The following is a 25525-nucleotide window of genomic DNA, read 5'->3' on the forward strand; positions in this document are numbered from 1 at the left end:
GCCTGGCCAACATGATGAAACCCCATCTCTACCAAAGATACAAAAAATTAGCTGGGCGTGGTGGCAGGCACCTGTAATCCCAGCTACTTGGGAGGCTGAGGCAGAAGAATTGCTTGAACCCAGGAGGCAGAAGTTGCAGTGAGCCGAGATCGCACCACTGCAGTCCAGCCTGGGTGATAGAGTGAGACTCCATCTCAAAAAAAAAAGAAAATGTTCACATTGTTGAGCTCAGCATTTTGTTATATACCCTCCTAGGCTTGTCTCTATGTGCAAGGTCTCCCCTGACCCTGGGCCTGACAGGTTCTCAAAGAATAATCACAAGTTAAACCATTGTAGGTCAAACCCTTGTTAAGTGCACTCTTATAAAAGTAGGGCTCCATTTTGGGAATTCATCTTTTTTTTTTTTTTTTTTCTTGAGACAGTCTCACTCTTACCCAGGCTGGAGTGCAGTGGCGCGATCTTGGCCACTGCAACCTCTGCCTCCTGGATTCGAGCGATTCTCTTGCCTCAGCCTCCCGAGTAGCTGGACCTACAGGCGTGCCCCACCATGCCATGCTACTTTTTGTATTTTTAGTTGAGACAGGGTTTCACCATGTTGGCCAGGCTCATCTCGAACTCCTGAACTCAAACGATCCGCCTGCCTTAGCCTCCCAAAGTGCTGGGATTACAGGCGTGAGCCACCGCGCCCGGCCTGGTTTTAGTTTATTTTTGATAAGCTTTGGCAGTTTTATAAAATAAGATGAATTCCCGGCCAGGCATGGTGGCTCACGCCTGTAATCCCAGCTACTCAGGAGGCTGAGATAGGAGAATTGCTTGAACCTGGGAGGCAGAGGTTTTAATGAGCCGAGATCGCACCACTGCACTCCAGCCTGGGAGACAGAGTGAGACCTTGTCTCAAAAGTAAATAAATAAATAAGCGAAAACCAGTACAAATGTTACAAAACAAATATAGATGAAATAATTATGTGAAAACTACATTGTTAATGTTCCTTTGGAGTGTATTTCTGAGGCATCATGGGGTTTTCCTGGTCATCTCTGTCCACTGAATTCATTCAATAAACATTTACTGCGCATCTTCGATTTTGCTAGGTCCTGTGCTAGGTGCCGACTGTGCCTCCCTCACAAAGCTAGTGCAAGGGTTGGCAAACAGCTGTTTTCATATAGCCTGCAGGCTAAGGATAGTTTTTACAGTTTTAAATTGTTGGAAAAAATCGAGAGAAGAATATCTCATGACACATTAAAAATACATGAAATTTGGCTGGGCTCACGCTTGTAATCCCAGCACTTTGGGAGGCCAAGTTGGGCGGTCACGAGGTCAGGAGATCCAGACTATCCTGGCTAACGTGGTGAAACCCCATCTCTACTAAACAAAAAAAAAAAATTAGCCGGGCATCGTGGCCAGCGCCTGTATTCCCAACTACTCCAGAGGCTGAGGCAGAAGAATGGCGTGAACCCGGGAGGCGGAGCTTGCAGTGAGCCGAGATCACACCACTGCACTTCAGCCTGGGCAACAGAGCAAGACTCCGTCTCAAAAAAAAAAAAAAATGAAATTCAAATTTTTAGGTTACTCCTTCTTGTACGAATTGTCTACGGCTGCTTTCACACTACAGCCACAAGGGGGAGGAGTTGTCACAGAGACTACGTGGCGTACAAGCTGAGGTGCCTGACAGAAAACCTCACTGATGCCAGAGATAGTGAAAAAATTCTGCACTACTTGAAGGACTTCTAAACCACACTGAAATTTAGAGCCATCTCAAAAAGTTCCATTGACAGGATTAGATGAGTGCCCGGAAAATGACTGGGTGTGGGTAATTTCCATATGTGTTCTTCATTGTTCCTTGTGCCTCTCCATTTTAACACACTAATTACCATGCTGTGAGAATGGGAGTCTAGTAATTCCACCACATCGGCAGGGAATCATTCTGGCTGCTTTCCTATTGTCGACTGCAGTTGTTAGTCCTACATAAATTAAAGTTTGATCTTAACTGCAAAGGTGATATTTTGGGAAGGACGTACAGAGGAGAGGTACATCTCCAAGTGGAACCACAAGTTGGTTGGGCGCCTCACACATACACACGTCTACACTGGGGAGGTATTTTTCTATTTATTTTAATAAAATTTAAATGCACTTATATTGCATGTAGGGGAAAAGAAATACCTTTTCTTGCCATCTTAGGTTCATGGCTAAGGCCCTTATAACAAAAACCAGATTCACAAGAGAAAAGCATGCAAACTTATTTAAAAGTTTAACGTGACATAGGAGCCTTTGGAAATGAAGACCCAAATAAACAGGGAAACTTGTGCATTTTTATGCTTAGGTTTGATGAGTGGACAACTTGTGGAAAGGTATGACTGGACAAAGGTCTGATCTAATGGTAATAAGTGGGGGAACTTGGTAAAGCCTGTTTGTTCAGACTCTTCTCTGTGGCCCTGTGTCTTCAGAGATAAGGGTGTTTCTTTCCTCCAGGTATGGGGAAGGCATCTCTCAAATGAGGGTCTTATGACCTGCTTTAGGGGAGAAGGGCGGAAGAAGGTCAGAGAATGATCTTCCTACTTCTGCTGTGTTCTCAAATGCCAAGGTGCCACATTTTGGGGTGGTAGGTCCTAAACCCTGTCACTGCACACACTATTTTTTATTCTATATATTTAAGGTGCACATGATGTTGATATGTGTATGCATAGTAAACTATAGTCAAGCAAATTATCCTATCCATTATCGTCCATGGTTGCTTTTTTGGGGGTTTTTTGAGGAAAGAGTCTATAAAATCTCCTCTCAGCAAATTTTTAGGATATAATACAATGTTGTTAACTATATTCCTTATGCTGTACATTAGATCTCTAGACTTATGCATCTTACGTAACTGCAACTTTGACCTAATTCTCTGCACATACTATTTTTAACCAAACTGCTTTTTAGAAAATTTGCACGAATATTTTCCTACATTGTTAAGTGTTCATTACTCATGTCCATATGTATTCTTTTAAATATAGCTTTTCATAATGCTTTCTTTTTTCAGACTCAGGACCTTAGCATTTTTTTTTTCAGTTTTCCATAATGTGGATGCACTATAAATCTATAGTTGGCCATTTATGTTACTTTCTACTTCCTTCACAATTATAAACAATATTGTCTTTGTTATTTGATTCTTTTCACATAAATTTCTAAGGTGAAATTGCCAAGTAATTATAAGGCTTTTTGATAGAAATTGTCCTCTTAAAAGACTGTACTTTTACAATCCCACCAGATAGATATGTAAGCAGTGCTTGTTTCCCCACAGCCTTTTCAATATGAACTGCTACCATTTTTTTTTTCTACTCTGTTGCCCAGGCTGGAGTGCAGTGGCCGATCTTGGCTCACTGCAATCTCTGCCTCCCGGGTTCAAGCGATTCTCCTGCCTCAGCCTCCTGAGTAGCTGGGATTACAGTTGTGCACCCACGATGCCCAGCTAATTTTTTAATTTTTTTTCTTTTTCTTTTTGGAGATGGAGTCTCGCTGTGTCACCCAGTGGCGCAATCTCAGCTCACTGCAACCTCTGCCTCCTGGATTCAAGCAATTTTCTGCCTCACCCTCCCGAGTGGTTGGGACTACAGGTGTGCGCCACCACACTCGGCTCATTTTTGTATTTTTAATAGAGACAGGATTTCACCATATTGGCCAGGCTGTTTTCAAACTCCTGACCTCGTGATCCACCCGCCTTGGCCTCCCAAAGTGCTGGGATTACAGGCGTGAGATACGCACCCGGCCACTGTTACCATCTTAAAAAACATCTTTGGGAGGGTAGCAGGAGGAAGAGCATCAGAAAAATAGCTAATGCATGTGGGGCTTAATACCCCAGTGATGGATTTGATAGGTGCAGCAAACCACCATGGCACATATTTTATTTTATTATTTTTTGAGAGGAAGTCTTGCCCTGTCACCCAGGCTGGAGTGCAATGGCGCGATCCTGGCTCACTGCAACCTCCGCCTCCCAGGTTCAAGCGATTCTCCTGCCTCAGCTTCGTGAATAGTTGGGATTACACGCGTGCACCACCCCACGCCTGGCTAATTTCTGTATTTTTAGTAGAGACGGGGTTTCACCATGTTGGTCAGGCTGGTCTCGAACTCCTGACCTTGTGATCCATCTGCTTCAGTCTCCCAAAGTGCTGGGATTATGTGTGTTAGCCACTGCGCCCAGGCTATTTACTTTTTGAGACACAGTCTCGCTCTGTCGCTCAGGTGGGAGTATAGCAGCACAATATCAGCTTACTGCAACCTCCACCTCCAAGGTTCAAGTGATTCTCCTGCCTCAGCCTCCCAAGTAGCTGGGACTACAGATGCACACCACCACGCCTGGCTAATTTTTGTATTTTAGTAGAGACGGGATTTCACCAGGTTGGCCAGGCTGGTCTCGAACTCCTGACCTCAGGTGATCTGCCCGCATTGGCCTCCCAAAGTGCTGGGATTACAGGTGTGAGCCACCGCCCCCAGCCTCTAACATTCCTTTATTAAATTCTTTTAACTACCTAGCTTGAGGGTACCATCTGTTTTCTCTAGGATTTTTTTCTTTTCTTTTTTTTTTTTTTTTTTTGAGACAGAGTTTTGCTCTGTTGCCCAGGTTGGAGTGCAGTGGTGCCATCACGGCTCACTGCAACCTCCACCTTCCTGGCTCAAGCAATTCCCCAGCCTCAGCCTCCCAAGTAGCTAGGATTACAGGTGCACACCACCATGCCCAGCGAATTTTTTTGTATTTTTAGTAGAGACAGGATTTCATCATGTTGGCCAGACTGGTCGTGAACTCCTGACCTCAGGCAATCCAGCTGCCTGGGCCTCCCAAAGTGCTGGAATTACAGGCGTGAGCCACCACGCCCGGCGTTCTCTAGGATCTTATTTGACAGAGCCTAAAGGCCCTTCATAGTCTCTCCTTATTTCTCCAATTTCCTTTACTTTTAGTCTTTCAGGTTGATTTGTTTGTTTAAAGTCCCTGGTTCTAATCCCAGCTACTCAGGAGGCTGAGGCTGGAGGATCACTTAAGGCCACAGGAGTTTGAGACCAGCCTGGGAAATATAGCAAGACCCCATTTTTTAAATTGTATTTTTTTAGAATTTAAAATAAAATTTCTTGGGGAGACAGGGTCTCGCTATGTTGCCCCGGGGCTGGTCTTGAACTACTGGCCTCAAGCCATCCTCCCACACCTTAGCCTTGCAAGGTTCTGGGATTACAGATGTGAGCCACTGTGCCTGGCCGTGAGACCCCATTTCTAAAAATGTACATATAAATAAAAAATAGGCAGGTGTGGTGGTACATGCCCATGGTCCCAACTCTGAGGCTGAGGCAGGAGGATCACTGATGCCCAGAAGGTCAAGGATGTGGTGAGCTTTGATCACGCCACTGCACTCCAGCCTGGGCAACAGAGTAAGACCCAATCGCTAGAAAAATAATAAAGTAAAATAAAAATAAATAAATTCCCTAGAATGCACCAAGTCCTTTGCTGCTTCAGGACCTTTGGCCAAGGATCCTCTGCCTGAAATATTCTTCCTCGTATTCTCTTATGCTTCATGTCTCATGTTAAATGTCCTTTTCTCCCAGAGGCCTTTATAGACCTCCATCCAAAAATAGGTAGCCCCAGTGATTCTCTCTCATACACTTTGCTCTTTTATTTCATAGTACACATCTCAGCTTGTAGCTGGATATTTGTGTTCATTTTTTCAGTGTCTGTCTTTCTCATTGGTCTGTAATCTCCATGAGGGTGGGACCCCTTGGGCTTTGTTTAGTTATAAACCTTAGCACTTATCACATAGCCTGACAAATAGTAGGTACTCACTAAATCCATAACGAATGGATGACTTTTAGTGCTGTCTGCTCACTATCCTTCAAGTCATACATTTGGACTCCAGGAAAGTTCTTGCTCAAAGGTGCCCGCAAGTCATTCTAACTCCTGCAAACAACAGCTTTTACAATAGGATGGTGGGGAAACCACTAACCAGTCCAACAAGGCACAAGAATAAAATTGATCCCACCAATCCTCTCAGACACAACTTTTAATACTCTTTATTGCCTATTTCACACCCCTCCTTGTAAGAATGAAACAGGAGGGAAATGCACTGGGCTCTCAGAGCCCTAAGACTCAACAAGCTGCCAAGTTGGATTAGACACCCAGGTTGGAGAAGGAGTAAAGCAGCTAGCCTATGGAACCTTGGCAAGATAACTGCTCAGATGCCACTGACATGCACAGATCGATGACTGGCTTCCCAGGGGAATGTCAACAACTGACACCCACACTGTGGTCTCCCACATGTGGATACATCAATGTTTACTTAACCATTCCCTTATTTCAACACGTGCTGAATGAAAGTCTACTCTATGTCTATTACTGTGTGCCACAAAGGTAACAAAGTCACTGCTCCTGCTGCTTTTAAAAGACATTTAAAAGGAGGTACTTGAGAGACAGTTATGAAAACAAACTATTATGCAGGATAAAAATACAGTCTACACAAAGGAGCGGAGAGGACAAAAAGGATAAGGGGTATCTAATCCTGTGGAAGGTTTCACTGAGAAGGCAGTACAGAACTGACTTGATGCGTAAGGTAGGCGCCTTCTGGACCAACAAGGCACGGAGCGCATTCCAGGTGAAAGAAACACGTACATGCGCATTGGAGGGGGATTTGGGTTTTTAAGTTCTTGGAATGTGGAGTACAAGTGGGAAGTTGTGGAAGTACAACACGGACAGAAAAGCCCACCTGACTTAGATCACATAGGACCTTGCAAAGGAGCTTAGCAAATAACTACTGGCAATGGTCAGCCACTGAAACATTTACAGGCCCAAGAGCAGCATTAGGTTTGCCTTAATTCATTGGGCTGGCAGCGAGAAGATAGAGTGGAGTCAGACTAGACACAGGTAAGGAACCATTTCCCCGTCTCTCCTCTCTCCCACTCCCTCCCGCTGGCAGTAAAGAGGCTACGCAGTGGTTGAAGAAAAGTACCAGAACCAGAGCAGAGGCGGTGCAAATGTGTGATCTAATACAGATACGTAGGAGCTACAACGTATACCAGGATCTTAGGGTGGAGGTAAGTGTGAGGGATGACTGCAGATAGAGCTCCTCTCTTTGCCTTGCACAACTGGCCAGTCTTACCAAGCTGGTACAGAGATGGTGGTAGGAGAGGGGTCCTAAAGGAAAAAACATGAATGCGCTTTTCATAAGCGGATTGTGAGGAGTCCGCAGGACTTACAGGTGAATGTGTCCCCTAGGGAGCTGATTTGATAGGGGTCTGGGGGTTTTGAGCTGGATCCACGTTAGAGACACGGATTTATGGCGTCACTAGCGTGGATGAAACAGTGCAAAGTTGAATGGGAAAATGGCAAACCTAGAAAAAACAGCAAATATCACAGTGCGATACCAGTGTCAGCTTTACGGCTTTTCTCCGTCCTCAGCTTGGACTGAGGAACATCTTTCATTTCACAAGAGGCTCAGGTGTGAAAAGAGGCTGCGTTCAAGCTGCTGGAGGGCCAGTTCCAACTAGGCGCAGTCAAGAAGGAGGCCTGGCTTTGCGGCTTCACGTCCCTGGAAGCTCTGCACTCCAACGGTTCTGGATCTGGGGCCACCGGCCGCCTTCCCGTCCTCCCCCGCGGGCTGGGCGCTGCCCTTAACGTCAGGATCACGCCCCCGCCAGCGCTCCGACAGCAACCGGCGGGAGTCACTGCGTTTGACGTCATCATCGTGCGCCATCCCTCCCCTTAGGTGTTTAATCTCCGCGCGCAGGCCGCGCTGAAACCCGACGGCCGGATCCCTCGCGGTCGTAGTCGCTGCTCTTTCGAATCATGTTCCCAGCCGCCCCTTCTCCGCGGACCCCGGGTCCCGGGTCCCGAAGGGGCCCCCTGGCCGGACTCGGGCCCGGCTCCACGCCCCGGACGGCCAGCAGGAAAGGTCTGCCCCTGGGGTCTGCAGTCAGCTCCCCGGTGCTCTTCTCACCGATGGGCCGGCGTAGCTCGCTAAGCTCGCGGTAAGTGATCTCCTTGGTTGGGTCTGGCAACCAGCTGGCTCACGGGCCGCAGTGGGCCGGATCGGTTAGTGTTTTCAGACGCCTTCGGAACCGGGGGCGGCGGAAGAGAATGCCAGAGTATTGGAAAATAGACGTTTTCCACTCTTGCAGGTCATACCTGCTTCACTTTTTGAGTTGATTCCCCACTTTGCATTTTTCATGGATACCTTTGTGCAGAAGTGAAGTACAAACTGGATTCGCATCCGTGGTTACCCACTTCCCACCTACTACCGCTATGATCTGGCGTAAGTCACTCGTGATTTTCTTCATCTGTGAAATGGCGATAATATATGTCACCTGAGCCAGAGGAGTTAGTATGACTTGCCACGATGCAGATGTAAGGTGATGCTGATAATGAGGACCTGCAACCCTGAAAGATGCTTAATGCCTAACATACCAACTGACATTAATATCTGATGATTGGTAATTAAAGGGTTTCTAGCTACGGAATTTAACTTTCTAGGTAAATTATAGGGAAAAGGCTTTACATAAGTGAGATAAGAATACTGTGGTAATTTAGTTACTAAAACTGCTGGTTTGGAGCACCAGTAGAATCACACACACCCTTCCCCCCGCCCCCCAACACACACCATGTTCATAATTAACCTATAACTTTAGAAGATAACGTGTTTCTGCATAGTTTTCTCTGAATTCATCTATAATAAATGAATTTTTCGCTGCAGGAAAACTATTGTGTCTTGAAATTATGGTTAAAATTTATCTGTAAAATTTTGCAGTACTTTAAAGGAGAAGTGATTTTTAAAGAATACACCGTATCTTTGACTTTTTTTGGCATATTTTGAAAAATACTTTACAAAGTGCTGATCTTGGCATTGTTTTCTATTCCTTTTACGAAAAGTTGGAGAATAAAAGCGTACTTTATTTACTATGTGTGTTGTTTTGTTTAAATCTCTTCTTTCTGGTGATCATTTGAAGAAAAACCTTTGTTATCCTCTGTCAGGAAACGAATCCCTCAGCCATTCTGTATGTGCATCTCCTCATTTAATTCTCATAGGAAATAGAATAACTTATTCTGGTGGCTTTACAGTATTCTAAATGTTAAGAAGAGGGTGAGCAGGAAATACAGTTTTTACTCTGATATCTTGCTGTTGAAGACCTTGTAACAGCTGATGCTCCTAACCTGTTTGATTTCTTGCTTGGTTGTACAGATCTGATAGATTTTTTTTTTTTTTTTTTTAAAGAGACAGGGTCTCACTTTCTGTCGCCCAGGCTACAAGCTGGTGCCACAATGCCTGGCTAATTAAAAATTTTTTTTGTAGAGACAAGGTCTTGCCATGTTGCCCAGGCTGGTCTTGAACTCTTGGTCTCAAGCAGTCTTCCCACTTCAGCCACCCAAAGTGCTGAGATTATAGGCATAAGCCACTGCCCTGGCCATATCTGGTAGATTCTTAAAACCCTAAAGCCAAATGAGAGCTTAAATCTCATCTAAGCCAATATTTGTAAAATATATTTGACCACAACATATGGTAAAAGCTGATGTTTTATATTGTCTTTCAAAAATATTGATTGAGATCTGCAAAACGACCCACTTTTTGAAAAAAACACTGGTCTAGTTAAGCCTTATTTCACAGCTAAAGAGGCAGAATTATAAGGAGTTTAGGTGAATACAGGCATGCATTTTATTACTAGAGCATATAGAATTGAAGCCAAGTTTTCCTAAATCCTTTTTTTACATGAAAAATATTACATTTAATTACATGATAAATATGAGCCAGTGTTAATTTTTTTCCAAGAACTCCTTATTGTGAAAATACATACATAAATAATTAGGATAATGGAAAATTTTAAGTTATAAGTAAGGTAATTAGACTTTTTTCTTTAGAGGAACACCAACACGAATGTTCCCACACCACTCCATAACTGAGTCTGTGAACTATGATGTGAAAACGTTTGGATCTTCTCTGCCTGTTAAAGTCATGGAAGCCCTAACATTGGCTGAAGGTAGGTGTCATCTTTCCATTTACCTATATTAGCAATTTAGGATGGAGCCTAGATGCGGCATAGAGGTTAAATTTATGTTTTCTCATGTATACCTTTACGTAAATGGAGAGAGATGGGTAGCCTATTTTTTTTTTTTTTTTTTTTTTTTTTTTTTTGAGACAGAGTCTGACTCTGTCACCCAGGCTGGAGTCGTGGCACGATCTCAGCTCACTGCAACCACCACCTCCCAGGTTCAAGCGAGTTTCCTGCCTCAGCCTCCCAAGTGGCTGGGATTATAGGTGTGAGCCACCATGCTGAGCTAATTTTTTGTATTTTTAGTAGAGACAGGGTTTCACCATGTTGGCCAGGCTGGTCTCAAGCTCCTGACCTCCAGTGATCTGCCCACCTTAGCCTCCCAATGTGCTGGGATTACAGGCGTGAGCCACCACACCCAGCCACCTGTCTATTTTTTTATTTTATTTTACTTTTTTTTTTTGAGACAGAGTCTCACTCTGTTGCCCAGGCTGGAGTGCAGTGGCGTGATCTCAGCTCACTGCCAGCTCCTCCTCCTGGGTTCACACCATTCTCCTGCCTCAGCCTCCCGAGTAGTTGGGACTACAGGCGCCTGCCACCATGCCTGACTAATATTTTGTATTTTTAGTAGAGACTGGGTTTCACTGTGTTAGGATGATCTTGGTCTCCTGACCTCGTGATCCGCTTGCCTCAGCCTTCCAAAGTGCTGGGATTACAGGCATGAGCCACCTTGCCCAGCCCTAGTTTTTACTGTAATTGAGATATATAATAAATTTGAGAAGGAGAATGAGTTCATTTGAACACAATCAAATTAAGTCTAATGGTTTTAGGTATTGTACAGTAGTCCCCCATTATCTTTGAAGGATATCTTCCAAGATTCCCCAGTGGATGCCTGAAACTTTGTATAGTACCAAACCCTATATATACTGTGTTTTTTTAATACGTACACACCTATGATAAAGTTTAGTTTATAAATTAGGCACAGTAAGAGATGAACAGCAATAACTAATAATAAAGTGGAACAATTATAACAATATACCAGCACTACTCCTGTATTTTGGGGTCATTAAATAAGAATACAAGCATTGCATTACTGCAACAGTTGATCTGGTAACTGAGACAGCTACTAAGTGACAAACAGCTGGATAGTCTCAGGGGTGTCCAATCTTTTGACTTCCCTGGGCCACACATAAAATACACTTAGCCTAACAATAGCTGATGAGCTAAAAATAAAAAATAAATAAATAAATAAATGAATAAATAGATCTGTGTGTAAATCTCATAATGTTTTAAAAAGTTTACAAACTTGGGCCGCATTCAAAGCTGTCCTGGGCCACACATGTCCCTGGGCTGTGGGTTGGACAAGCTTGATGTATACAGTATGGAAATGCTGCACAAAGGGTTGATTCACAACCTTTAGACAGGGCAGTATGAGATTTTTATCACTTTACCCAGAACAACATGCAATTTACAACTTAGGAATTGTTCATTTGAATTTTCCATTTAATATTTTCAGACTACAATTGACCACAGGTATTTGAAACTGCAGATAAAAGGGGGAAATACTGTATATGCAAAATTCAGTCCTGTTTGAAGAGTTGATCAGGTTTATGAAGTTTACCGTTAAAAAAAAAAAAAAAACCCAAAACTGGCACTTGATGTTATTGGGTTTAATAATACAGTAAAATCAAGTCCTACCTCTATTTCTGGATCCTATGTAGCATCCCAGAGGCTGTGTGCACAAATTTATGATGTTACCATTGTGGTGGTGTACCTTTAGAACAGTCTGTTGGCAGAGAATTAGTGTGAAATTTTGACAGATACAATCAACACAAGCTTAGAAAGGCAACTTTAAAGATGAGCAGTTGGATGACACTGGAAGAGCAAAGTTCAGAGCATCCTTAATATCTGCTGAAGTCATTTTTATTAAGGATTGAATTCTAGATCTTTGTGATTTTTCTGGAACAGCGTTTTTTAAATTGTAGGAGTGACCAAAATTTAGCGGTTCTTGACCAGCATTTTAAAAAAGAAGAAATAGAATGCATATCGTATAATGTTTAGTAAATTTTGTTTGTTTTACTTAAATTGTATGTGGGTGTATCATGAAGTAAAATATTATACTGTGAATAACTCTGTATTTACTGTATATATTACTGTTAACAGTAAAAAAAAAAAAAAAAAAGCTGAAAGTACTCTGTTTTAGAAGAAGGAATATATCTCGTCAACTGGAACTTGCACATCTTGCCTATAGGTCCTTGGGAGCTTTAGGGATAGTTGTTTTCAGACAACTAAACTACCAACCTCTGTATACATTGTTCTGTTTTAAATAAATAAATAAACATATTGCGTGTATATATATGTATATTTTTCTCCTCTAAAAATTTCAGTTTAAATTACATTGAAACCTTTTAACGTACTCCTGGTATTTTAACAGACTAGATTAAATAACACAGCCCCACATCTAGAAATTCAGAGAGTCCCTAGGAGTCAGGATATATAAAACAAAGAGATGTGTCAACTTGAAGAGCTCTTCCGCACTTAGAAACCTGCCAACTACTGTTAAGTCAGCCCTTAATGGCACACCAGTCGAAGATCTGGAGTGATTGTAGTGCTTTCAAGAAAAAGGAAATTACTGAGCAGATAGTTCAGTTGAGCAAAAAGTCCTCACTTACCCTGGGCTTGGTTTGATATTTTCACTTGTACATTATGCCTTTTACTTCACCCTTCTGCCTTTCTTTAAAGAGCAAAGTTCGACTTAATAAAATTTCCAGGGCTGTTAACACGTTTGTGGAGGTTTACCACCAATACTAAGACGTATGCTAATTTAGTTTTGTCACTTAATAGAGAATGTAACTTTGTCTCCATGTAATAAATAGTTTATCATTTCTTTAAGGAGCTCTTATTTGAAAATTATGTGCGTTTGAAGGAACATTATTTTCCTTGAAATGTTTTATGTAGTTAAGGAGGAGTTTATTATTTGTGTTAATCGATATAAATGTTGCTAAATATTTCTTTTTTGTTTGTTTGTTTGTTTTGAGATAGAGTCTCGCTGTGTCGCCCAGGCTGGAGTGCAGTGGCGCGATCCCGGCTCATTGCAACCTCTGCCTCCCAGGTTCAAACCATTCTCTTGCCTCAGCCTCCTGAGTAGCTGGGATTACAGGTGCACGCCATCACGCCCGACTAATTTTTTTTTTCTGTTTTTGGTAGAGACGGGTTTTCATCACGTTGGCCAGGCTGGTCTCAAACTCCTGACCTCATGATCTGCCCACCTCGGCCTCCCAAAGTGCTGGGATTACAGGCATGAGCCACCCTGCCCAGCCTTTTTTTGTTTTTGTTTCCGCTTATTTATTTTTTGATATGGAGTCTTGCTCTCTTGACCAGGTGGAAGTGATGTGATCATGGTTTACTGTAGCTTCAGTCTCCTGGGCTCAAGTGGTTCTCCTGTGCCTCAGTCACTCTGGTAGCTGGGAAGTGCACCACCAAGCCTGGCTGTTTTTTTTAGAGATAGAGTCTCACTTTGTTGCCCAGGCTGGCCTCAAGCAGTCCTCCCACGTTGGCCTCCCAAAATACTGGGATTTATAAGCATGAGCCAGCATGCCTGGCCTAAATATATCTTATAGGAAGTAAGCTATCTGGTCTGTTTGTAACAAAAAAATTTAAGGAATATTAAATGTCCCAAATACAACTGTTGCCTTTAGATATGTTTCTTTTTTTTTTTTTTGAGATGGAGTCTGACTCTGTTGCCCAGGCTGGAGTGCAGTGGTGCAATCTTGGCTCACTGGAACCTCTGCCTCCCAGGTTCAAGCGATTCTCCTGCCTCAGCCTCCTGAGTAGCTGGGACTACAGGCGCCCGCCACCTCACCCAGCTAATTTTTTGTAGTTTTAGTAGAGATGGAGTTTCACCGTGTTAGCAAGGATGGTCTCTATCTCCTGACCTTGTGATCCACCCACCCTGACCTCCCAAAGTGCTGGGATTATAGGCATTAGATATATTTCTAAAGCTGGTTATCAGAGTTAAATAGATCTGTTGTTTTCGGTGTTGATAATTTTGGAATATTCAAAAGTATTTGTTGTGAATTAGTCCTTTCTGAGTGTGCCACTTTTTTTTTTGATAAAGCGTGTGGTAATAAAGATTTATACTATATGATTAGTCACTCACCTCATTTTTTTCCTTTAGTCGATGATCAGCTGACCGTTAACATAGATGAAGGTGGATGGGCTTGTCTGGTGTGCAAAGAGAAGCTCATTATTTGGAAGATTGCTCTGTCACCTATTACTAAGGTAATGGCTCTTTAGAGAGCTGGAAGGAGATGGAGGAGGGGAATGCCAACTGACTTTTAATTTTTACCCTAATTTTTTTACAGTTGGAGGATAGTTAATATGAAACTACTTAGGCATTAAGGGTTTGCATTTTCATAGTGATGTGAAATAATAAGCATGCATACACATTTGTATATTGGGAAAAAAGTTTCCTCCTTTTAAAGATCTGTGTTTACATTTAATAAAATTAGAGACATTGAAATTTTCAATGAATATTGTGCTAATCCGTCTGCCTAATGAAGTATCAGACTAAATGCTATCCATATAAGCAAATGAACTTTGAGTTTGCATATTTCCGAGAAGATAGAATTATGTTTTGTTGAACCTACTGAATAAGAAAATATACCAATTGCTAGTTAAACTTTTCACTTGTCCACTTCCAACAGTGGGATTATCATTTGCATGTCTAGTAACTTATCCTCAGCAACCTTTTTCTGTTCGTTACAGCTTAGATGCACTACTCTCTTCCACCACTCATTACTCACTTGGCCATGTTCCATTGGAACTCAGGGCTCCTGCTTACCTCAACTCTTCACTTCTGCTGAACTGTGTTACTGCTGCCTAGAAAAGGGTATATGTGGTTAGGAGTGATAGGTGAGGGAGAAGTCCTGGGGGACATACTGAGTTAGCTGAGGGATCCTGATATTTGGCTGAGAGTCTAAGAAATATTTCCTAGGTAACTTGGTATAATTACTCTTTGTTCATGCTAATTTTAAATGTCAAATAAACAAATCAATAGTAGATTGGGAAAGTTCCATAGGAAGCCTAAGCACTTCTCTTAACCTTATTTAGCCTTCTCTTAAGTGGACTTTTCTAGCCCAGGAAGAGGTTAGGATAGTTGTTCTTCAGAGTTTGGTCTAGCTTTAAGTTTTCATGATTCAATATCTCTTAAGATACTTTGTTTTAAAATTACTGAAAGACTGATTAAAAGGAGATGTGAGAAGAAAGAATATTTGTAGAATGGTGTTTCCAGCAATGAGTCAGAATCTAAAGTATGCAGAGAAGGGAAATCAGATGCATCTTCAAAATATTGGATTTGATGTGAAAGATTTTCTGTTTGGGTTTGTTCTACAGTTATCGGTTTGCAAAGAACTTCAGCTGCCATCTAGTGATTTCCACTGGAGTGCCGACTTAGTGGCTCTCTCTTACTCTGCTCCCTCAGGTGAAGCACATTCTACTCAGGTAGGTGACTTAAAAGCTTATTGAAATAAACTTTTTACAGTAAGGACATCCTAAAGTTGAAGGAATCATCCTATTTGATTTTGAGACGTAACTATAAAGCCATAGAAATCAAGACATTGCGATATTGGCAAAGAGAGCTACACACATAGGGCAGTGTAACAGAATAGAGAATACAATTACAGATCCACATAAAGGCGCCCATTTGATCTTTGACGAAGGTGCAAAAGCAATTCAGAAAGAATGGTCTTTTACGGTGATTTTTCTCTGTATCAATGCATAGTGTAGGAACATTTGTAATTTTAAAATTACAAATGACCAATTTGTATTGTATTGAATTTTCTCTTAAACCTCATACTTTGTTATAAAGATTAATTTGAAATGGGTCATAGATCTAAATGTAAAACAGTAAAACTTTTAGAAGAAAACAGGAGAAAATCATTATGACCTGAGATTAGACAGAGTTTTTGGAAATCACCAAAAGCATGATCCATAAAAGAAAAGTTTAGGCCAGGCGCAGTGGCTTAAGCCTGTAATCCCAGCACTTTGGGAGGCCAAGATGGGCGGATCACGAGGTCAGGAGATCAAGACCATCCTGGCTAACATGGTGAAACCCCGTCTCTACTAAAAAAAGACAAAAAACTAGCCGGGCGAGGTGGCGGGCGCCTGTAGTCCCAGCTACTCGGGAGGCTGAGGCAGGAGAATGGCATAAACCCGGGAGGCGGAGCTTGCAGTGAGCTGAGATCCGGCCACTGCACTCCAGCCCGGGCGACAGAGCGAGACTCTGTCTCAAAAAAAAAAAAAAGAAAGAAAAGTTTGATAAAATTAATGTTAAAATTAAAGTAAAATAAAAATTTAAAGTGTTGCTTTGCCAAAGACAAGAAAATGAGGAGACAAGCTACAGAATGGAAGAAGACATTTGTAAATCATGTATCCAGTAAAGGACTTGTATCCAGAATTTTTTTTAAATTCTAAAAACTTGATAAGAAGACAATCCAGTTTAAAAATAGGGACTAGGACTTGGACGGACACTTTGTGAGGATATAAGGATGGCAAATAAGCACATAAGCACATAAAGAGATGTTCAGCATCATTAGCCATTAGAGAAATGCAAACCAAAACCCTAGTGAGCTCTTATTTCTGATTTTTCTTGATCAAATAGTAAATTGTTCTGTTTTTTGTATCATTGTCATCAGACTCCTGGTTTTGGGGTTCTTCTTTTATTGTGATTGCCGATTGTTGTGATCTTGTTTTGAGGCTGTTGCTGTCATGGTTGCCACCAGAGAAGGATCCATCCGCTATTGGCCAAGCCTTGCTAGTGAAGATACCTACACAGAGACTTTTGTTGATTCGGGAGGTGATAAGACTTACAGTTTCCTAACAGCAGTGCAGGTATGCCATGGATATTCCTTTATGTTTATTGGAAAGCTGTGATTTGGCTTGGAAATGAGATTTTTATTTATTTTTTGAAATAGAGACCAGATCTCCTTATGTTGCCCAGGCAATTCTCAAACTCCTGGGCTCAAACAGTAACTCCTGCTTTGGCCTCCCAAAATACTGGGCTTACAAGCATGAGCCACTGCACCCAGCCGTGGAAATGAGATTTGATGACTAAAAATGTGGAGTTTTGAAGAGACTGTAGAGACCAGGGAGGAATCAAAAAGAGACAAAGAAGAGAAGAATGTAAGGATCTATGATTTGAACAGTTAGACGAGGGAAGCTCTTCTCACAGGGCTCTAAAATACCAATTTCAGATAGTAGTTTGTGATATGCATTTCTTTTAGAAACATTTTATGAGAGTGGCTTGTTTTTAAGCCACCATCAGACACTATAAAGAATGGTTTGCATTATCTTCTTTGTAGGTTCACAAAGAAACAAAATCTGGCTGAGCATGGTGGCTCATGCCTGTAATCTCACCACTTTGGGTAGCTGAAGTGGAAGGATTGTTTGAGGCCAGGAGTTCAAGACTAGCCTGTGCCACATAGCGAAACTTTGTCTCTATAGAAAAATTTAAAAATTATCTGGACGTGGTGGTGTGTGCCTGTAGTCCCAGCTGCTTGGGAGGCTGAGGCAAGAGGATCTCTTGAGCCCAGGAGATTGAGGCTGCAGTGAACTATGATCTCACCAATGCACTTCAGCCTGGGTGACAGAGCGAGACCCTGTCTCTAATAAAATAGCAAACAAAAAATAAAAATAAAATCTGATAACCTGATTTGTTGAATCTGAAATATGAGCGTGTAGTTTAAAAATCAGAATTTAAAAAACATGGACTTTTTTTCTGCTACAGAAGTTTTTTTTTTTTTTTTCTTTTTTCAAGACACAGTTTTACTCTGTCACCCAGACTGGAGTGCAGTGGTGCAATCTCAGCTCACTGCAACCTCTGCCTCGTGGGTTCAAGCAATTCTTGTGCCTCAGCCTCCCAAGTGGCTGGGATTACAGGTGCGTGCCGCCACACCCAGCTAATTTTTGTATTTTTAATAGAGACGGGGTTTCACCCTGTTGGCCAGGATGGTCTCGATCTCCTGACCTCAAGTGATCCACCCACCTTGGGCTCCCAAAGTGCTAGGATTACAGGTGTGAGCCACCATGCCCAGCCAGTTTTTCTTTTTTCTTATGAGAGTTTTTCTATGTAGGATTAGTAATATCAACTGAATGGATTCTGAAATGTATTACTTTAATAAAATAACAACCTTCTATGTTGTATTCTTTTAGATTTATTTCAATTACAATGATTTTTCTCTGTATCAAAGAATTTTTTGTTAGTTTTCTTTATCTTAGCGTTAGATGCTAAACTGAACTAATCTCATATTTTTTCACAGGGAGGAAGTTTTATTTTGTCCTCGTCAGGAAGCCAACTAATTCGGTTGATACCTGAGAGCTCAGGAAAGATTCATCAGCATATCCTGCCTCAAGGGCAAGGCATGCTTTCAGGAATTGGTCGAAAGGTTTCTTCTCTTTTTGGAATTTTATCTCCTAGTAGTGATCTCACAGTAAGTTTATAAAATAACTATTTTACAAGCTTATTTCTTAGTTAAATCAGTAAGTTGAAAGTATGCTCTGAAGTTAGTGTTGCCTCCATATGGACGATAGTGTATGCAAAATAGAACCTTTGATCTTTTTAGTGAACTATTTTTATTATGATGAAATGAGTTCATACTAACCTTCTCCCATAACTAGTAACACTAATATCCTTAAATCAGATTATCTCACAAGTACATTTTTGGAACTAAAACTATTATGTAAAATTTAAAATGTGTTTCATAAAGATTAATTTGACTTTTTAGATTTAACCGGAAGCGTGTCTCTACTGCCATGCCTCCAGCTGTCTGTGTGGGTGACTGAAATCTAGATCTGTTGGTTGGATTTCTCTGCCCCATACTGTAGTATAGTGAAAGGAGGATGATGGGAACTAATATTTATGGACCATCTACTCACTGCTCGGTGCTCCGTAGTTGTTATATTCATATTGTGTAATCATTGTGACAACCTGTAAGATAGTGCGCTTTCCCTCCAGTTTACAGATGAGGAAGCACCCTCAGCGAGAAGGTGTGTAACTGCTGAGTGGCAGAGCTGGGAATAATACCCAGGCCTGCTCTTTTTACTGTGCTGTTGTCCTCTTGTTTCAGATAATTATCATCACCTGCTTCCTTGAATGTTCTTTAAACCTAAACTTAACATGTTTAAAAACAAATTTATTGAATTCTTTCATCTCTCCTATGGACTACTCACCCCTATAAAACTCATTTCTCTTTTGATCTGTTTTTGTTAAGAGCACCATCACTTTTTCTCAGTGACCCAGGTATAAAACCTTGTTATTTTTTGTGTCTCGCTCTCCTTCTATAGCAAACTAGTTATTTATCAGGTGCTGTAGATTTAACTTCTATCCAGTCTGGTTTCCATCCCCATCTTTCTGCTTTTGATGTTATGCCCTAACCTATATTCTTGATAAATTTCACCTAAGTTCCTGGTACCTGCTCAGTTTGCTTACTGTTGACCTTTCTGCCCCATCACTGATGGGTTTTAACACAAAGCAATCATGTATATCCAGCTTTAAAAAGCCAAATATCTATACTTCATGATTAAGCATATACTGAAAAGGCAAAATAATACTCTTGTGTATGACTACATACATTCTGCCAAATGCATTCGAACACAATTCTGTGTTCAGAAGCTATTGATAATATCTCCCTTGCTTGCTACACTTACAGATTCACATTCAACACTCTCTGCTGTATGTCCCTGATTTTTCATTATTTTTTATTTTTATTTATTTTTAAAAATAGAGACAGGATCTCACTATGTTGCCCAGGCTGGTCTCAAGCTCCTGAGCTCAAGTGAGCCTCCCTCCTTGGTATCCCAAACTGTTGGAATTATAAACATGAGCCACCACACCTGGCCTCATTATTTTTCAAAAAATCCTTATTTTTGCTTCTTTTCGACTTGTCATCTACATTCCGATGTTAGAGGATGACTTCTTATTCTCTAAAGACGCTGTAACTTTCCCACCTTTCAGCTCTGCTCTTCCTGGGCCTTCCACCTATATCCTTCCTCTAGAGTCCAATGTTGCCCTCAAACTCTATTTCAGGATCACTTCTGCTGCTGTTGTTGTTGTTGAGATGGAGTCTCACTCTGTCGCCAGGCTGAAGTACAATGGTGCGATCTTGGCACCTCTGCAACCTCTGCCTCCCAGATTCAAGTGATTCTCCTGCCTCAGTCTCCCGAGTAGCTGGGATTATAGGCATGTGCCACCACACTCGGCTACTTTTTTGTATTTTAGTAGAGATGAGGTTTCACCATGTTGCCCAGGGTGGTCTTGAACTCCTGAGTTCAGGCAATCCACCTGCCTCAGCCTCTCAAAGTACTAGGATTGCAGGGGTAAGACACCACACCCGGCCCAGGATTACTCCTTTCTTTAAATCCCAAAGGAAGAATTCTGCTAGGATTACTAATCACATACGTGAAATTTGAGTTTTAAAACAATAGTTCCTTAACATTAGAATTTAATCTATGAATTTGACTTCTTTTTCTTTTCTGAATAGCTTTCAAGTGTTCTTTGGTATAGTGAGAGATCAAGCTTTTATAGCTTGACAAGTTCAAACATCAATAAATGGGAATTAGATGACTCTTCAGAAAAACATGCATACAGTTGGGATATAAATAGAGCCCTGAAGGAAAACATTACCGATGCTATTTGGGTAAGAAACAATAATGTTCATCTCTGTAATTCACGCTGTGGTTGTATGATAATGCTGGTTCCCTTAATTATGTATTTCAACATATTTCAGTGTAATAAACAACATAATGTATAGTTATCAGATTAAGTGGAAATGGGGTAGTCAATCTCTAGAAATATTGGAATTGCTGGTTTACTTGCTTAGCAATTTTTTTAAATGTATACGTTATTCATTCATCAACTGAGTTATCATGGGTGAAGCACTTCACTAGGTGCTAGGGGTATAAAGGTGAAAATAAATCATTCCTACACTCAAGCTTACATTATTGATATTTTCACGTAGGGATCTGAAAGTGACTATGAAGCTATTAAAGAAGGAGTCAACATTCGATATTTGGACTTGAAACAAAACTGGTAAGCAATTAATTTGTCATAAAGAACATAGATAAGAGTTTGGAAAAAATAAGTTGATGTTTATTATAAAATGATGAGCAATCTCACTGTCTGCTCTTTTTTTGGAGACAGGGTCTCACTCGGTCACCCAGGCTGGAATACAGTGGTGCCATGATAGCTCACTGCAGCCGTGACTTCCTGGGCTGAAGTGATCCTTCTGCCTCAGCCTCCCAGTAGCTTATACTGCAGGCATGTGCCATCGCACCTGTCTGATTTTAAAAATTTTTCGTAGAGATAGGGTCTCACCATGTCACCCAGGTTGGTCTTGAACTCCTGGGCTCAAGCAACCCTCCTGCCTCAGCATCCCAAAGTATTGGGATTACAGGTGTGAGCTGCCATACGCAGCCTGTTCTTTTAGTGCTGATCTTCTCATGCTATCTATTAAGCTTTACTGAATGGTCTTGCTGTTGTTTATTGAGTGATACTAGTTCATTTGGGGAAGTGAGACATTTTTCAGCCTTAAATGGTATAATCTTACATTGGTATCTCATTCATTAGAGACAAAGCTTTTCTGCTCTTACAGCTAGAACTTCTCTTCTTCACTGCCAGGAGATACCTGAGACCCTGTCATTGCCCACTGCTGTGGGTGCTCCATGGTGTGATCTTCCTCTTATTGGATGTATCAGGCACATGTTTCCCACTCTCTGTTGCTCAAGGAGCTTTAGGCCTACGTTTGTGGCTATGCTGAGTTAAGGATGGGATAAGGCTTTGTCTTGTTAGTACAAATTAGAACTTTATCATACTTCATACTCAGAGTAAATTTCCTCATAGAAACAGTGCTCTAAGTGGTGCATAGGATGCCAGGTTAGTCTGATAAAGCTAATTATCCCATGTTACTATTTAACTTTAATGCTCAAGGTCACATGGAACTTAAAAACCATTTGTAACATTGCTCATAGTGAATCCAAATATATAACTAGTAATCCTTCAGAAGACAACTTCTCAGAAGTTGAAGACTATTTTTTATGAGTTTTAGAGTAATGTTTACTGTTCTTGTTACATGTTTTGGGTTAGTAGAACAAATTCTACTTGTTCCTTGGAGAGACATTGCAGTTGTACTACTTTGTGTAATTTTTCTCTCTGTTGGGCTGTTTAAACTCTTAGTAGGCTCCTTTACAGTCTGGAAACCTTATTAAAGCTATCAAAGAGGTAAAAGTAATAGTACTGTTTAATTTCTGTAAGCATTTTAATTAAATACAGTTTACCTGTTTTTATTTGTCTTTACCAGACTTTTGGAAATGTAGGACTACTGCTAGGACAGCCTGCTGTGGGCATATAATGCAGACATTTTTCTTTTTTATTTTATTTTTTGAGACTCTCACTCTGTCACCCAGGCTGGAGTACAATGGTGTGGTCTTAGCTTACTGCAACCTCCGCCTCCCGGTTCTCCTGCCTCAGCCTCCCAAGTAGCTGGAACTACAGGTGGGTGCCACCACTCCCGGTTAATTTTTGTATTTTTAGTAGAGACGGGTTTTCACTATCTTGGCCAGGCTGGTCTCGAACTCCTGACCTCGTGATCCGCCCGCCTCGGCCTCCCAAAGTGCTGGGATTACAGGTGTGAGCCACCGCACCTGGCCATGCAGACATTTTTCACGTAATTTTCTGAATTGGAGGCATGGGGTTGAGAATGAGAAGCATGCTTAGGAATTGCTATGCAGGGTCCACCCAGGGCTTCTCTCCCCCAGTGTCATGCTGACCAGAGGGGTCCCTGTGAGGTGCAGCCCTCATCCTGCTTGACCTTCCTCTCCACCTTTACTCAAAATGATCCAGTTAGTACTCTATTATGTCCTTGAGGCCTCATGATCAGAACTGTACAGAGAATTTCTCATATGGGTCCGTTTTCTTTATTTTAAGAATAGTGTCTGTCTTCCTCATAATCACTCACACCTACTGATTTGTTGTCCATTTGGGCAGAGCGACAATCTGAGCTTATAATTTCAGTGAGTAGCTGGGCTGGGTGGCTCACTACTTTGGGAAACCAAGACAGGAGGATTGCTTGGAAGCTAGTAGTTCAAGATCACCTGGTCAACAAAACAAGACCCTATCTCCACGCAAATAAAAATAAAAAATTAGCCAGGCATGATGGCATGTACCATAGTCCCAGCTATTCAGGAGACTGAGGCAAGAGGATCACTTGAGCCCAGGAGATTGAGGCTGCAGTGAGCTATGATCCCACCACTGCACTCTACCATGGGCAACAGAGAAAGACCTTTTTTCTGAGACAAATAAAACAAAAATAAATAAATTATTTTACTAGATGATTACTAATACAAAGTTTAGATATCTTCATTTTAGATATAAAGTTTGGAATTTTTTTAACCTTCATTACTTTGGATATACTTAAATAAAAACTTAACTGGTCAAGCAGGAGGATCACTTGAGGCCAGGAATTCTAGGCCAGCCTGGCATTGTAAAGAGAGGGACACTGCCAACATGTTACAAGTTTGGGCCAATATTCTTTTTTTAAAAATTGATTTTTAAAAATTTTTTTATTTCAATAGTTTTTGGGGTACAGGTGGATTTTGGTTACATGGGTAAGTTCTTTAGTGGTGATTTCTGAAATTTTAGTGCACCTGTCACCTGAGCAGCGTACACTGTACCCAGTATGTAGTCTTTTATCCCTCACCCTCCTTCCCACCCTTCCCCTCCAAGTCCCCAAAGTCCATTATCATTCTTACGTCTTTGTGTCCTCATAGCTTAAACTCCCACTTGTAAGTGAGAACATATGATATTTGGTTTTCCATTCCTGAGTTACTTCATTTAGAATAATGTGGACCAATATTCTTGAATTCCTTTCAAGAGTCCAAGCAGAAGTGATAAAGTTTGGGGAGCTGAGGGAAGAGAACCGTGAAGAAGGAAAATGAGAGCTGTGCTAGGATTGCTTGCTTTGAAATGTCATGTCATTTAGTTACTTGCTTGGTTTCTTGTTTTTAATTGTCAGTAGAAGGTGCTTTGCCACCCTTTTAATATTTCTGAGACTTGAATGAAAGTTGCTAGTAATAGGGCTGGGTGCGGTGGCTCACACCTATAATCCCAGCACTTTGGGAGGCTGAGGTGGGCGGATCACCTGAGGTTGGGAGTTTGAGACCAGCCTGACCAACATGGAGAAACCCTGGCTCTCCATGTTTAGTGTCTACTAAAAATACAAAAATTAGCCGGGCGTGGTAGTGCATGCCTGTAATCCCAGCTACTCGGGAGGCTGAGGCAGGAAAATTGCTTGAACCCGGGAGGCGGAGGTTGCAGTGAGCCGAGATCGTGCCACTGCACTCCAGCCTGGGCAGCAAGAGTGAAACTCCGCCAAAAAAAAAAAAAAAATGTTGCTAGTAATAGATGTTTTAGAAGAGCTAAAATAGGAACCATTTAATTTATTGGGGGCAGCAAGTTTGCTAGACTTAAGGGACAAATAAGCTTTAAGATGCAAAATGGTTTGTTTTTACATATACAGCAGTTTGAAATTTCTGTAACCAATTGTTAAAAAGCCTTTACATATATATGTATATTTTTAAACATTAGAGACAGGATTGCCCTGTCTGGTCTTGAACTACTGGGCCCAAGTGATCCTCCTGCTTCAGCCTCTCCCAAAGTGCTTGTATTAAACACATAAGCCACTGTGCCTGGCCTAAAATTATTATTTTTTTAAGAGTCGCACACTGTTGCCCAGGCTGGAGTGTAGTGGTATGATCTTGGCTCACTGTAACCTCTGCATCCCAGGTTCAAGTGATTCTCATGCCTTAGCCTCCTGAGTAACTGAGATTACAGGCACATGCCACCATGCTGGGTGTTTTGTATTTTAGTAGAGATGAGATTTTGCCATGTTGGCCAGGGTGGTCTCAAACTCCTGGCCTCAAGTGATATGCCCACCTCGGCCTCCCAAAGTGTTCGGGTTACAGGTGTGAACTACCACACCTGGCCTTTTAAATTTATTTTAGAGATACATGGTCTCACAGTGTTGACCAGGCTGGTCTTGAACTCTTGGACTTAAATGATCCTCCTATCTCAGCCTCCCAAAGTGTTGGGATTACAGGTGTGAGCCATCACGCCTGGCGGTAAAATTTTCTTTTTTTTAATGTTTTTCCTCTGGACAAAAGCGAGTAACCTTTAAATAACTGAGTACATCAGGGATTGGCAAACCTTTTCTGTAAAGGGCCAAAAGTAACTGTTTTAGGCTTTGGCGGCCATATGGTCTTTACTGCAGCTACTCTATTTCACCAATAGTGTCATGAAACATCCCTAGAAAATGCATACATGAATGTGTATGGTTGCCTTCCAACAAAACTTCATTTATAAAAACTGGTTTGAGATCAGTTTCACTGGAGGGCTGTACTTTGCTAATCACTGGATCAGATAGTTGTTTTGATCTTTTTTTTAAAGTCCGGTTTATTGAGCTATAATTTATATAGAGTAAAAAA

At 41.5% G+C, this 25525-nt stretch overlaps 1 protein-coding gene and 1 long non-coding RNA gene across 2 annotated transcripts in view; one reads left to right on the plus strand and one right to left on the minus strand.

Annotated features, from left to right (window-relative positions):
• Window positions 1–2395: 2395 nt before the first annotated feature.
• On the minus strand, window positions 2396–7614 carry LOC111526206. The gene is made up of 3 exons (XR_002726290.1): window positions 7376–7614; window positions 5802–5915; window positions 2396–2505 (listed from the first exon to the last, which is right to left on the minus strand). It is a non-coding gene; the product is annotated as an uncharacterized LOC111526206 (long non-coding RNA).
• Window positions 7615–7659: 45 nt separating this feature from the next.
• Window positions 7660–25525, plus strand: part of NUP133 (nucleoporin 133) — a 70293-nt gene continuing 52427 nt past the window's right edge. Inside the window, exons 1-8 of the mRNA XM_023191807.2 lie at window positions 7660–7978; window positions 9861–9979; window positions 14169–14272; window positions 15386–15493; window positions 16748–16882; window positions 18310–18480; window positions 20530–20685; window positions 21007–21077. Coding sequence (XP_023047575.1) covers window positions 7797–7978; window positions 9861–9979; window positions 14169–14272; window positions 15386–15493; window positions 16748–16882; window positions 18310–18480; window positions 20530–20685; window positions 21007–21077 — 1046 coding nt within the window. The 5' untranslated portion in view covers window positions 7660–7796. The remainder of the gene's footprint in view (window positions 7979–9860; window positions 9980–14168; window positions 14273–15385; window positions 15494–16747; window positions 16883–18309; window positions 18481–20529; window positions 20686–21006; window positions 21078–25525) is intronic.

This window comes from Piliocolobus tephrosceles, chromosome 1, assembly GCF_002776525.5.
Source record: "Piliocolobus tephrosceles isolate RC106 chromosome 1, ASM277652v3, whole genome shotgun sequence".
In the NCBI taxonomy this organism is placed as follows: domain Eukaryota; kingdom Metazoa; phylum Chordata; class Mammalia; order Primates; family Cercopithecidae; genus Piliocolobus; species Piliocolobus tephrosceles.